Source organism: Meleagris gallopavo, chromosome 17, assembly GCF_905368555.1.
Source record: "Meleagris gallopavo chromosome 17, MGAL_WU_HG_1.1, whole genome shotgun sequence".
In the NCBI taxonomy this organism is placed as follows: domain Eukaryota; kingdom Metazoa; phylum Chordata; class Aves; order Galliformes; family Phasianidae; genus Meleagris; species Meleagris gallopavo.
The window spans coordinates 1,116,034-1,131,161 of NC_139420.1; the positions used below are offsets into that span (position 1 = coordinate 1,116,034).

Here is a 15,128-nt window from a genome sequence, read left to right on the forward strand (position 1 = left end):
ACACTCCTTCCTCCTGCATACTGATCAACATTCACACTGATCATCTGAAAGTGTGGGTGTCAGTAATCAAGCTCTCCATAGGTTTAGAGCAAATAACAATTGGATTGACATTGCTTTCCTTACCACGCAGGGGTAAGATCTCTCCCTCCACTCCCCCATGGCTGACAGGTAAATTTAACTGTCCATTGTACAACGTAAAATGCCTGCCTCCCAGTTCAAGGTCATTTTTCTTCATTCCAGAGCTAGATGTATTTGGCACATTAAGTCACATCATTCCCCTGTCAGAGTGGAGATGGGAGAGCTTTTAAGCCTGCACAGAGCACTCAGGGTTATAGAAATAAATATGGTTTTGTAGCACAGCTCTCACATTCAAGATCTCTAAGTGGTTTATAAAGTAATGAGTCAGATAACATGACTGCTGCAGCTGTGTAGGTAAACGTGCTGGAAATTAATGTTGAGAAAAGAGATTCTTTAATTTTTTGAGTTTCTTTATTTGCCTTTCTGCAAAACACATCTGCAGCTTCAGCACCAGTAACTTCTGTAATTTAGAATGCACAGAGTGTACAACATTCATTTATTTTAATCTTGAGATTAACTCCATGATTAACGCTCTCCATTAACTCTAATAAATACTGTTAAAGTAAAGGAGGAAAAACAATGGACGCTTCATGTATTTCTCCTGTATCAGCTGCATTATAAGGAAGCTATTCTACAATTCTAGGAGGGCCTTGCTGGATGTCTAGTACCTCAATTTGCAGTTAGTTCAGAACTACTTAAGTATTTCATTACTGTTGCTTATTTTTGTTGGGCAGATGAACTCTTCCCAGCTGAGATGCCTAGCTAGCTGTCCTGGATGAACACATTTTGCAAAAAAACAAAAACCCTTGTCCCTAATAAAAAGAAAATTCTGCTGTTTCTTTGCATGCATTTTTTTTCGTCTGTCATCATCATCAGTCACAAAAAGAGTCACAGAGAACAACCAGGGTGAGAGTGCTGGAGGTCCCCCGGGCAGCCTCCTGCTCCAAGTGGACTCAGCACTGAATCTGGATTAAGTTATTTCCAACTTTGTCCAGCTGGGTCCTGAGACTCACCCATAAGTGGCAGAGCCCCTTTCAAAGCCTCTCTGCCAACCCATTCCAATGCTTAACCCTGCATTTTTGTGTGCTGGAGTGCTGGATCAGTTGGCCAGACCATCCAAGACAGATCTTCAAGTAAAATTCGGGAGCTATCAGTCTAATACTGAGTTTAGAAAGCATCTGAGTCACAGTCCTCTAAGAAAGCCATCCACATGCCTGTTACTCCTTACAGTACTGCCCTCACAACACTAATAAGGAGCTGCAATGACCTCCTTTACTTACGCACACACTATTTCTGGAAGTCTGGCAAGGGATTTAAATCCACATTATACAATTTTTCTGCCTCAGCTGTTCTGAAACTTCCTGCTGTTCTTTTAACTTGTCAAGTAGCTTCGTCAGCAGAACTTTCCTATGGTACTTTTGATGGACACCAGAAACAACTTAACTTTGTGCAACAAGGTTTTTGTGAATGATTTTGACATGAAATCTCATTTCCAAGTTCTGACAAAAGCTGAATTCCTCTTCTTACTTTTCATAATAAGACTGGGTAGGCAATCAGGATAACCTGACTTGCATCCTGCTTCAGAGTATAACATCTCACATTCATCTTCTACACTTATGCCAGAAGGGAGAAGTCTGTTTTCATTGTTGTTGTCCCTTAACTGAAGCTGAAAAAGTGATATGGCACAAATCTGACACAATAATTTGGGATGGACAGACAGATGGAGTTTTTCCACTGAAGTGACTGAATCCCAAATTAAACAGTTCCGGTCACACGGGATAAGCACCTCCTCACCAACTTCTGCTTTTAACCCTGGCATATTTTCATGGCGTGTTTTCATTTTATAAACAGTCCTTGAGCAGCATCTGTATAATGAGCTGTGCTCTGTAATAACAGACATTCCGTTTCAGAATTTAGAATTAGAATTGCTTGTAGAATAGAAATGTTAAATGAGACACACAGAAACATATGCACAAAAAGGAGGGCTGTGAGGAGAATACAAATGATTGTCAGAAAGGGACCAACAGTACAGGAAAGGCAGTGAGCACAAAAAAATTGACTGAAAACAGTCACTTTGCAATATTAACTATTGGAGCATCAGAAATGGTAGCCAAGTATAAGGCACATGCAAGTCCCATCAGTGGTTCAAGAGATGAGATCCTGTTAACTGTCTTTGAATTGCTCTGAACTGCCACAGTTAAAGTGAACGCTGGAGCTGGGCTGTAAAACTTGCCGAGGTATAAAGTTACATACTGGTTTCTGTGTACTTCTATCTTCACGGAGCATCGCAAACAACATGGCTGAGCTCCTTCATACAAATACACAGTAAGTGTGGCACACTGTATGGGAATGGTTGAGTCGCAGCCAAACCAGTGGTTGAGCACCTGGTAAAGGGGCATGGCCAGCCCTGGGAGCACAGGTGGAAGCAATTCAGCTGTACAACCAGAACAGGTGGACCCAGGTTCTGCCCCTCACCTACCTCATGAGAGGAGTGGCAGCCACAAGGGAATCATCTCTACTTGGAGAGTACTAAGAGTCAGAGACAGTAAACCATTCCTTCTTCATTGCAGGATTGTGACCTCTGCCTTCCTTGGGTGACCCAAAACTGGCTTAAGCAGCTGTATCTGCTACTGCCTATCCTTACACGTGTAGCAAGAACACAAAGCAGTTTGTAGTATTGTGCATTTTGAAAGTACTCTGCATCACAAAATCCTCATTCCGTTCACACAATATCCCAATGGGGTAAAACACTGCACACACCTTGAACAGAAGTTGTTTTTGTATGATTTTCTTATCACTGCAGTGCTATTAACAGTTGTGATACCCAACACTTTGGCAGAAGTCGCTGTTTTCACAAGCATCTCGTGTATATTCTGCATTGGTTATCACAGCAGCAGCAAAAACACCAGTCATTATCCTACTGAAGGGGTGGAAGTAACGAGACTTCGTGAATGAGCTCACTGCAGCCTTGGCATATGAAGGCAATTAACTGGCTAAGGCCACTCAGCAAGTCAGTAGCTGAAATATGAAAATGAGACTTCCTTGCTTCCAGTTCTGTCTTTTGCTGAAACCCCAAACAACTCTACTCCTCACTAGCTGCCATCATTACTATCTTCTTCAGTGGAGTTCCTGCTGTTTAGTTTTTCATAGGCTATTTTACATATAGCCTACATATACATGTACATATAGTGTTCTAGCTGAAGATGTTGGAACACATGCATGGTAAGTCTCACATTCAGTGCATTTATAACTTGGCCACAAATTCGCAATAGGATAGAAAGGGAATTAACCATCTGAGATTCTTGTCTTTTGAAGACACAGCTAGTTATTACAATAGATCTGTAATCTCGAATGTCAGCCTTAGGCAAGAAAGATCTGGAAACTGACTGTAAGAGTAATTTTACAGTCCTAAAGGACTAAAGATGGAGAGGAAGAATCTTGTCTATGACTGCTAGCATTTTCCCCCCTCCACATGCTGTGGAAGTCTGAACATTCAACAATGCAAGAGAAGGAACAGGGATGGTTGTGTGTGTTCATCCCTTATTTCCAGAATAACCAAGTACCCTCTAGCTGAGTCAGTTTCTCCTCACTCAGAAGGATGAAGAAGGGTTGGAAAGGGCAGGTCGTGTATGGGAATTTTCCTATCCAAGATGATAACTGTTCTCTGACTCGAAGAGTTAGAAGACAGATGAGAGTTCTTTCAACTGCTTTGCAAATTGTGAAAAAACACATGGGACCAAGAAGAACACTCAGTATAGGACAGGTATAAGAGATACTTAATAATTGATAGGAATTCTCAACATCGTGCATGAAATACTTAAAACATGTTACTACAAGAACACATTACCTGCTCCCACAGAGTTGTTCTCAGTCCCTCGATCTCCACTATCACACACAGGAGGGGTGTGGATGGTGCCATTTATCAATCAATCCCACTCACTCAATTCTGACAATCATAATTAACGACTGAAGTGCTGGAGTCAACTTGTAAAGTTTTAAAGAAAACAAATAAAAATGGCAGTGAAACGAGAACAGAAGCTAATCTTAATTACAAACGTAAAGTCAGAAGCTTCAGTGAAGTCTCTCTCCCACTACAGTGTTGCCTTTAGCTGAAGACAAATTGCTAGCGTTTTTGTAATCTACTGAGTTGAAGTCATTATCCTGACAGTGCCAGGAAGTCTAATTTCCTGGAGCAGTAACACAAAGATTTATAAGTGAATTTAAACACTCACCTTCTGGAATAGGAAATCTATCATCTGCATTGGGCTACATAAAAAGTGACTGAGTATTTGAGATAACAGAGGAAGAAAAAATTCACCTCTCTCCTCTGTATACACCCCCCACCAAAAATGCAAGTGAGCTTAAATAATCAAAATAGAAAGGAAAAATTAATGAACACTATAGTAAGTGATTTAAAGGAGAGAACGACTTAGTTTGCTCACTGGCTGAAATGGAGCTGAACATCCATCCTCATGGCTGAAAATTTTCAACTCCTGAATGAGACGAACTGAAACCAGAGCTGAAGTTCAACACTCAAAGCATCTCAGAGTATCCACTTTTATGCCATTGGATGTCTGCATGCATACACAAGAAGTCAAGGGATTTGTCTAAAACAAATACCATACAGCCTTAATTAGGACTTAATTAGGAATAACTGACCAATTACACACGAAAAGCAGTTTTGCTCTTCTGGACTTTCTCTTTCCCACTGTAGCACTGATGAAGAGAGGTGAACAATCCAGCACCTTCCTATCAGGAGGATTAAACACTACAACCTTGGTAACACCTTCAGAGGACTGACACACAGCAATGCCGATTTTTATCTCTTAATCTGCCATTTGAGACACTGCTTTCCACTGCACAGGTATGATTAATCCTTGTCCTTCCCCTGCTGTACGGGCCTCCTGTTGCTACTCTTGCTCAGGAGTAAGGACGCTGCTAACAAAGGCAAGGAATTGTACTATGCTACGTATTTAATGTGCACACAGGAGAAATCAACATTCACACCAAGGTAGTGCAGAAAAAACAGGCTGCAGAGGAGAGAGCCAACAGCACCGTCAGTGACCTACTTTATATGAGGAAAGGGATTTCAGCAAGGCTGCTGCTTCTCACAGAAGAAGGCATTTCTGAAAGTGCTAAATATAGTGAAGTCCCAATGACAGCATTCATAATTTCTTCTTAGTGCTGTTTCCTTCTCATACGGCCCTCTGCAAGCTCTTATTTCCCCAAAAGTTATCCTTTCTCCCTGTCAAAAATAAGCTCCTTTCAACAAAGTGGAATCATGGTGCTTCTCTTCCACAGTCCTTCCTCACGAGGACAGCAGTACTCTGGATGCTGCCAGAGCATGTATACATATATTTTTTTTAAATATCAGATGAGACAGCTTCTGAAAGCACTGCAAGATCTCTCATCTGACATTATCCAGTTTGCTACAGATGATAACCCTGAACTGGAAGCATTCCCCTGCCAGAATGCCTAGCACGTGAAATTATTAAAGGCACAGAAATGGTTTCAGGGCTGCTCAAATGCTGTGTTGCAGCAAAATCCAGTGCTCATAAAAACAAAACAAAACAATCAGAGAAATGAGAAAAAAAGGGGACTTCAGAGCATCCATTTGAAAAAAAAAAATCTCCATTCATTCCTTACTCTCCAAAGAAAACAAATAATGGGAGAAAAATTGCTGGAATTTCAACTAGGTAACAACCCCACACTCCCTTTGTTCCGTTCAGGATGTGACGATGCTCACAAGCCATCTTGAACAGAGACTGAAAAAGCCTCGGCCACCAAAACAGACACTGACACACCCACCTCATTCCTCTCCAACTAGAAGCTACTAAAGTTTCTGCTTTTATACTTTCTGTTATGTGACAGCATCACCGTTCGGCTTGGTTTCCATGACAGTTTTTGTAAGTAAAGTAATTCTGAGAGTAAACAAAATTTTCGAAGAGGATACTTTCTATCAAGTCTGAACTAGTTCATAAGCAGAGTATCAATTAAGCTCAGTGATCACATCTAAGATTATTTCAGAAAGAAATCATGTTGGCACTTTTCCAAAGCCACTCTTCAGCCCAACAAGGAAGGAAACACCGTGGACGTTGACTCAGGACTGCATGAAACTTGCAACACTGCATCCCAACATTTAGTTGGCTACCCTGATGTTCAGTTGCTGCACTGCATGGAAAAAAAAAACTTATTACTGCAGTTTCACTTGCCTAGAAAGATTCTAGTTGAAAAGTCACTTTAATATGACTTTAATAATACATGAAAGAGATTAATCTATAATTGTTGATTTTTGAAATAGCACTTAACTGCGTCACTCAAACTGAGTGCCTTTGATCATTAAAATTCGCATGGCTTTCCAGTCTCAGTTACAAGGATCTGCCTCAGCTGAGAGCGGATCTCATCAGAGCCAATTATCCTCTACGGCACAGATCTGACCTAGGCTCTAAGGGTTTTAAGACTGCAATTTTATTCATCTCACTGAACAATTCAAAGTCCTAGAGATCTTTTTATGACCTTTAATATTCAGAAACTCTCACTTTAACTAAATGTCCTAAAGGAAACTACTGGTTAAAAAAAAAGGTGAACAAAAAAGCGTCCTGAGTGCATTCCCCCACCCCTTTGAACACAGAAATGTGCAGATCCCAGACCAACAGCTTCTTACAAAACACCATGGAATTAATCAATCTAGTAAGAGATATGTCATTAGATTATAATCTATTCCATTTAAACAAGAGCATCTCAGAATTGTCAAAAAATATCTCTTCAAGTGTGAGACTTCTAGATACCGAATACAATAATGAGCTGTGTAAGCTCAGACAGATGTAACTCCCATTAAATATGCCTCACCTTTACCATTAGAAAGAGGCATACCAAAGAGTTTAATTTTAAAGAAAACTATGCAAAATACATTTCTTTGTAGAAAATCTTGATTTTTTTTTTTCCTAAACTTTACTGGCACCTTCATTCTTTTCAAAGTATGATTGGAATGTTAGAGTTGAAGCCCTTGCTATATTTTGCCTTTTTTTTTTTTTTTAATTTTTTTTTAAACAACCTTACAAAGTCTCCTTGCTCTGCAACGTCAGTGCCCAGTCCTGAACTGATGCCATCAAAGTGAAAGCTGGTTATGAGGTATGACCAGCAGCTCTCTGGATAGGATGGTACTGTACCTTCTAGAGGTGCATTACTATCTCGTGCAGTAATGCACCAAGTGAAAACCACAGCTTAGATAACAGCCTAGAAACTTTAACTGCTGTAAAGGGTGCCTGCAATTTCAGTTTTACACTCTGAAGAACATTCAGTTCTTGCTATTTACAGATCATGAAGGTGAGGGTGCTGCAGGAGAGCTTTTCTGCCAGGGCAGGTGAATGGTGTGGTACCACAGCAGTTGCTATGACAGTAGTTGTATCTGCAGTGATACTGCACACACTTCAAACAAAAACTTGTACAAGTTTCAAAACACTGTCCAGTGCTACAAGAAATATGACAAGACCCAAACAATCTCCTAGCATTCAACTAAAGACAGCATATTCAGGATGGAAACGACTGAATGACAGTGCAAGATTTCACCACTGCCAGAACCCAAAGCTCAATGCAGAAAAACTGAAGAAATACAGATATGCCAGGAAAGGGAGAAGATCAGTGGTTAGAACACTTCATGCTTTCTCATATTTCCTTACGCTCGGGTTCAGCGAGGGAATTCACAACTGGAGTTGTAAAGGAAGTCAGCATGCACTCGACACTTCAGCGAGGCACAATCACCAAACACCAAATCACAGAACATCCTGAGTTGGAAGGGACCCACAAGGATCAGAGCCCAAACAGCAAATCTGGTGTCTGAGAGCAGTGCCCCAATGCTCCTTGAGCTCTGGCAGCTCAGGGCCGTGCCCACTGCCCCCTGCTGGGTCTGACCATCCTCTGAAGAACCCTTCCATAATTCCCAACCTGAGCCTCTCCTGAAATGGAAATCTCACAGTAAACTTATGGGCTGAGCTACGAACAGAATTCTCTACTTTCCAGTACAGTGCTGTATTGTGGGTGTAATGAAAAATATAAGTCTTAGAAACCAGCAAATTTTAAGCAATTTTAGAATTCAAAATACAACAATTCATTCATAGCCCTTGGATTTAGTGGTTACCTTTTCCTTGATTTTTGGTAATCCTTACTTCAGGCAGGCTTCTACAAGTTTCCACACATTTAGCAGTTTAATACAAAAGCTGCTTGTATCTAGCATTACTAGATAAAAACAGGCACTGACAAATCTATTATTCCAATTAAACAAATACAAAATAAAGATCAATATGATTGGTTCATGGCTCAAATCCCTCTAAGAGCCTCCAACTCACATGCTACTTGTTATTTCAAAAGCACAGACATTAACATTACCTTTCGCTGTTTCAGACCTCTTGGGCAAATCAAGTGTATCAAAATTCCTGTCCAAATCTCCATTCTTCTTTCCTGTGAGGGAAAAAAAAAAAAGACAACAGATGGTGAAGACCAATCAATGAAGTGCAATTTTAGCTATTTATTAGCAAATGAGGGAAACAATTTCATACTTTTGCTAAGAGAGAATTCTAAACATACATTACATAAGCTTTAACTTAAACACTTCTACACAGAAAAGTGGAACAGCACCTTGACTTCACTTTTAGGCTATGGATTCAATTTAATGTATGCAGCTGGGGAGAGAAGTGTTAATTTTCTCTTCCTCCACCACAGAGACATTCTGGCTTGGGTAAGCACACACAAACCCTATGGGATAACCAAGCATTGCTACTGGAAGTCCTGGAACAGAGATACAAGATTCTGAAGGAAGTGCAGGAATCTACATAGCTTCTGAGGGCAGCACTACACAATTCAGCCTTCCCTAATTACTTTAGGGGGAAAATCTTGTTATCTAGTCCCTCTCCCTCAAGAACAGCAGAAGAAATTGCAATAGCGAATGATGAGATGAATTCACACTCAGTTTAGCTGCTTTTGAACAGAGACCCTACCAGACTGCTCAGGGAGGTCTGCAGGAAGAGCTGAAAGCTCCCCAGGTCAGGTTGCTTAACAGCAAACAGGGAAAGCATTGCTTGAAAAATACAACATGGAGTCTGGCTCTTGACTGGAACAGGTCACAGACCAGGAGAGGCCAATCCCTGTCCTGTTATAGCAGGAAGATGGAGGTTTCTCACCATGAATCCCATGAGCCATTCTACCTTCTTGATGAAAAATAAACATGTGCAGTACAGAAGAGAAACAGTGCATTTAAATACCAATACGAACATTCAGAAATACCAGGAAGAGAAAAGAGCCCTCAGGATAGCATTACATCCCCACTGTTTGTTTGTAAATACTACTTTTTTTTTTTTTTTTTTTTTAATTTTGAATCTTCAGCACAGAGTATCAGCCAACTTTCAGTGCTATACAAAACAAAACACACATCAGCTCTGTTCATCTGAAGCCATTTGATTAAAGTATGGCAAAGCCCCAAAGCCCATCTTTCTAAACTGCCAAAAAGTCATGGGACCACATAGCATGCCAGTGCTCTAAAGGCACCTTTCCTAAAGGGAAGGATAGGACACAGCTGAAACTCTGCAGACCTCCATCTAGTTTCTATTCCATGAAAGAACTTGAAACATATTGCTTGGTGAACAAAATACCAGAAAGAAAAAATGAACAGTAAAGGACACTACATTTCATAATGACAGCTGAACACTGTTAGTGCTTGCAAACCTTTGCAGACTGTCCAAGCAGAGGGACCAAAGAGGACAGAACAGGACAGAAGTTATTGTTTAGGAAATACTACAAACTTGGGACAGACCAAGAAATGGGACTCCATTGTATCTACAAGCATGACTAACTCCTTTCACACATCCCCAGTTTCATGTCTCTGGCATTTGCTAATTTAAAAAGCCTGTGAATAATTGCAGACTTAACACAATCACTTATTTCAGAAGTTCTCTCTATAAAGATAGGAGATTGTCATTTCTATTAGCCCTGCAGAACTGACACAGTTCAGTAAGAAGTAAGATCCCTCCAGCCTAGTGCCGCCAGTTAAAGAGACTGTCCAGGAGAGCAGCGTAGGCTGCTGCATCGTTTGAGCTTGCAGTGCAGAAGCAGCTGTTTCTTAAGCCATCTTTCCAAACTGCATTCTCTCATCTTCAGTTGCAGTCTCAATTTCTGGACCAGACTGAACGTACTGGTCACCTTTTGGAAACCTTTACTGGTTTGTCTCTCAGAGGAACTAATCCAGCTCTCAGGCAAAACCACCTCTCTTTAGAACTGAAGCTGTCAGCTGTTTACTAGTGGAAGAAATTCAGGAGACAGAGCTCTAACCAATGGGATCTCTGCTTTACCAACTGCTTGTTTAATCCAATTCAGCAAGGGCCAGGTTCAGAAATTCCCAAAGCACCTCCATTATCTGGGGCTTCCCTATAGGGAGGGGGTGAGGAAAACGAGGACTAAGCTGTAAGATGACTCCAGAAGAAATCCATCCGGAAGGCAAAGGTGGTGCAGCTGCTCCTGTTCCCATCTGATTTCTACGAGACCCGCAATATTGATTTGGATTTCCTAACAAGGTGACAGCATTCAGCAATTTCAAGAGCCTATCAATTACAGACCTCTCAGCCATCACCTACCCTGAATGACATCATGAGAAAGCAGCTTTGCTGACAGCCACTGCAGCTCTGAATATCACTCAAGCCTGCCAGCATTGTTAGCACACAGGGATGTTTAAAAGATCATGCTAGCTAGGCACGTGGTTTGGACATCTCAATTTTTTCCCTTCTATACATCTCCCTCCTCCCCAAGTTTTACAGCTCTAAGAGCAGGAGAGAAAAGATTATGCTGCTGGATCAAAAGCACAGCTCCAGACTTGGCCAAGAGACAGACAGCTTTGAATGTGCCTGCTGACAGGTCTGCTTTATGAGACCTGGCTGAAGGAATTGGCACAGCAATCTGCTTTGGGAAAACAGCCTGACATGAGACTTGATTGTACAAGAAGCAATTTACAGTCTCTGAAACAGTAGGATTAAAATTCTTTCCCTCTCCCCCCACTACTTTTATGTAAAAAACAACCAAAACATGATCTTTGGCACCCTCACTGTCAGAAACTTAATAAGGACTGTGAGATAGAACCCAGAGTTATTAACCAATAGTGCTGTTTATCATCTTCCTCAAATATCATTTTGTTTTCTTGGATAATCAATACAGCTATTCACAGCTAACTGCTCTTGCTGAAAGATTAATTCCCAAACACATCGAGTTAAGACAAAAAAAATAATAGTGAAGGTTCTTCATGACACCCCAGAACAGCCAATGCTGTGCTTATAAGTGTTGTTAATATGCTCCATCTCCATCCAGTTCAGTGGGTGATGGAAGACCAGGGCTGTGCTCTGCCCTCTGCATGCTCACCCCCAGAGGCCTCCAGTCACAGCCTGTGAGCAGCATCTCCCAGAATGCTCACAAGCACTATTTGTTCAGTGAAGCAATTTTTTCAACATTTTAATTTTGACTCAACTCCCGGACCCACTGATCTGAAGCAAGTGTCAGAAACTGACAAAGAGCCAGTCTTTACTCCCCACTATCAGTAACAGTGGAAATCTCCAGGATACTACACAGCCAAACCGAACTCCCAGCTGAGGACTAAGGGAGGTGAACCTTAGCCTCATTCATATTGTTCCAATGGCAATTCCACCTGCTGTGCTGGGATGAGAAGCTGAAGGGTGCAGCTCCCCAGCAGCTTACTGCAGGTATCTTCATTGAGCTAGCCTGAATGTCAGCAACAAAGATGCAGAAGCCCGGGCCACATTCCCAAGCTGACAAAATGACCTCTATGAGTACAATTCCAAGCTGCTGAGCCTTTACACTTACTGCTACCCAGGTGAGTTAGCAAAACTATACTTTGACATGACAGACTTAGCAAGGCAGCTTGCACACTTACCTGTGCCCTCCCTTCAAGGGATTGTTTAGGCTGGTTGCAAATCAATTATACCAGGACTGAATAAAAATGTGTCATTTCTGCTTTTAGCGTGAGAAGAACAAACTGAAAATGCTCTCTCAATTACACAGCAGATTTCCATGCCTGCTGAAATGAACAGGAGGAAGCAGAGCATGGAGGAGCAGAGAAGGTGAATGAACAAGACCTTAATCTCAGCTCTTTGCCTTGCATGTAGAAGCTGAACAATGTAGATTATGGTGATGATGAAAAGAAAGTATTGCAGAGACTCACCTTGATTGAACCACTCCTCTAATTACCAGAAAAGCAGCAAAAGAAAAACAAGAATTTACAGGAAGGAAGAAAATACAAAGGAACAGTCACAAAGAGGCAGAATTTTATAAAATAGGTTAAAACCTGAGGCTTACAAGAAAACTATCAACTTTCATTGATTAAAAACAAAACAAAAATAAACCCACCAAAACAAACAAACAAACAAACAAAAAGAATAGGATATTCCACTCTCTTTCTTTTGTTCCTGCTGAGAAGAAACTTTCCCTGCAGGTCTTCCTTCCCCCGCCCCTCCTCGTTCCACGGAAAGGGCTCAGAGCTCCGTGGGACGGGAGGCTGCCCAGCCCCTCACAGATGGGTTTGAAATGCTATGATCGATGATCATGAGCTGAATTAAAGCAAATATGGCAACGCTGCAAGATTAAGTGAGCAAAAGAGGGAGGGAATTGAAGCGACCTATTTTCCAGCCCTTGGCTGACACAATTAAGATAGCTTCAGCCTGGTATTCACATAAATTTAACAGTGGGAAAAGGAATCGTCTATTTCTGACTCTAAAGGCACATTTACACACATGGCCAAGCCCAAGCTGTCCCTGAGCGCCAGCACTGCTTGCTGCAGTCTGTGGGCTCGTCCTTGTGCCACACGGTTTTGAGAGCAATTAACCCAAAAGGACACGGTCAGGTTTTGTGGCTGACAGAGAGGAGCTGCCCAGGCCTACCAGGCGCGCAGGCAGCAGGCAGACACACGGCAAGGACAGCCAGCTGAGAGCGCTCTGTTTTCACAGCCATCGGAGGATGACGACAGCTCTTCGCTACGCTCCCCTCCTCCACAAGGCACGCACTGTGTTACACATAAAACCTTCTCACCGACTGCTGCTCTCAAGTGGCCAAACAACACGGGAGACAAGAGGCAGGAAAGAGGCTCAAGTCAACATACACTCCAGGTTTCTGAAGGATATCACAGTGAAGTCTGAGTCATTCGTGATGAGAACGGGCTGGCCAGGCAGGTTATACTGTCTTTGTAGTCTCCCCCCAGACATTAGAAGGTTCCCAGCAATTAATTTTTTGTTTTGGTTTTGTTTTTTTTTGAGCACAGACTCAAGCTCTGCTGACAGACTGCTCTAGTAACGTGCCTTCACTCTGTGGTGACTTTAACACGTATGGAAACACAAAACGTTTTAATAACACGTACAGGTCACATCAAAGGAAGCCCCCTGTACAGAACACAGTCTCCTAAGTTCAAACAATTTCATGTATTCCCTTCAGCACCAAAACCTTCCTTAGATCCTGGCCATGAATAGCGAGCGTGCACCAATGTGCAGAATGGAGCCCAGACAGGAACATGAGTTCATTACCTCTGAATTCAGCCTACAAGAGTCATTTCTCAGAACCACCAAAGAAAACACAAGTTTCTTTTATACCCAAATGCATTTCACTGTCTCTTTTTAAGAGGAAGATGGAAGCAGAGTTACTGAGACTGTTAATCTTTGCTTGAAACGAAAATTATTTGCAACTTTCATGCCCCAGAGGAAAGAACGGATCTGAAAGTGACTGACAAAAGCAACAAAATCGTGTCTGCAATTTAAATTACTGAGTGACAGAACTGGGAGGTTCTATCTCTTGGTTGCAGGTGAGAGGACAGCCTTTCAGTTTGTTTTCACATGTGGGAGACTGAAGGCATGGAACACAGACAGGACTCCCATGCATGGAGATGGACGCGTGCTGGCCTGGCTTCCAGAGAGACCAGCACATGCTCTGCAGCCAAGCAAGACTAAGCATAGCTCTGACAGATGCAAGAACACAGCCAAGAAAAGGATAGGGAGAGCACAACCACCATTATCCAGCAGCAGCATCTTACAACAGCATGCATCACTCCTATTTAAAGCCAAACAGAAGCGTAGCAATTGTGGACAAAGGTCCCAAATACTGAGCAGTAACACAGCAAGGAAGATGACCACGTGCCACAACACTACAGACACGTACCTCTGCAAACTGCATCACTCTAGCATTACAAAATGGCTTGCAAGAGCAGAACTGAACAGCACAATTTACCCCAAGTACATTTCCAGTTTTCAGTTCTCTGTGAGACATACCTTTAGCTTTCTTTCCACCAAAACAACCAGCATCGTCTTTCTTCTTTTTCTGAGAGCCTCCTGTGCCCGCAGTCTGACCAGCATCAAGTTCTTGATACTTATCAGCCCCAGGGACCTCCTTGTGGACATGATAGGAAAGGTTCCGCATGATGCACACACAATTCTCCACAGACTGCAACAAAAAAATTTACGTTAAAAATAAGTATTGTATCCTTCTATCTGCAAACTGTTGTATTACACCACAGTGGAGAGTTTGGAGAAGTTAAAAAAGAGGGAAAAAAAAAAAAAAAAAAAGGCCAGCCGCCCCAGGAAAAGAATGGTATATTAAGCAAATTTAGTAAAACAACAACAAAAAGAAAACAAAACAAAAAAAAAAAACCAAGCACAAAACCAAACTAATTTAACGTTCTTATCTGCTCTACACCATTTTTTTCTTCAAAAGTGAAGCACTTCATAAATAGTACCCATTCAACATGAAAATTCTCTAATCAAGAATACCATCTGATCATGCATAAAGAATACAAATTCACCAGAAGATCAAACACACAGCAGAAAACCATCATTTAAGGTTCTTATTTTAATACAGAGTCTCTCACACTCTTCCCCAAGAGACGCTATTTATTAAGTCTCCTCTGAGTCAAAATGAAGGCTTTGTGAGGAGTTCAATGAGAACACACATTGCTCTGTAGTAACAGCTGATTCATAACATGTAACACATACAGTTTTGACATGAGCAACGCTCTGTAG

The 15,128-nt window shown here is 41.7% G+C and overlaps 1 protein-coding gene across 6 annotated transcripts in view; it reads right to left on the minus strand.

Annotated features, from left to right (window-relative positions):
* The window catches only part of ARVCF (ARVCF delta catenin family member), a 140,605-nt gene that overhangs the window by 31,781 nt on the left and 93,696 nt on the right, over positions 1–15,128 (minus strand). For all 6 annotated transcript variants that reach the window (XM_031555925.2, XM_031555923.2, XM_019620965.3 and 3 more), the window contains 2 exons: positions 14,382–14,553; positions 8,464–8,535 (listed from right to left, as the gene is read on the minus strand). In XM_031555925.2, coding sequence (XP_031411785.1) covers positions 8,464–8,535; positions 14,382–14,553 — 244 coding nt within the window. The remainder of the gene's footprint in view (positions 1–8,463; positions 8,536–14,381; positions 14,554–15,128) is intronic.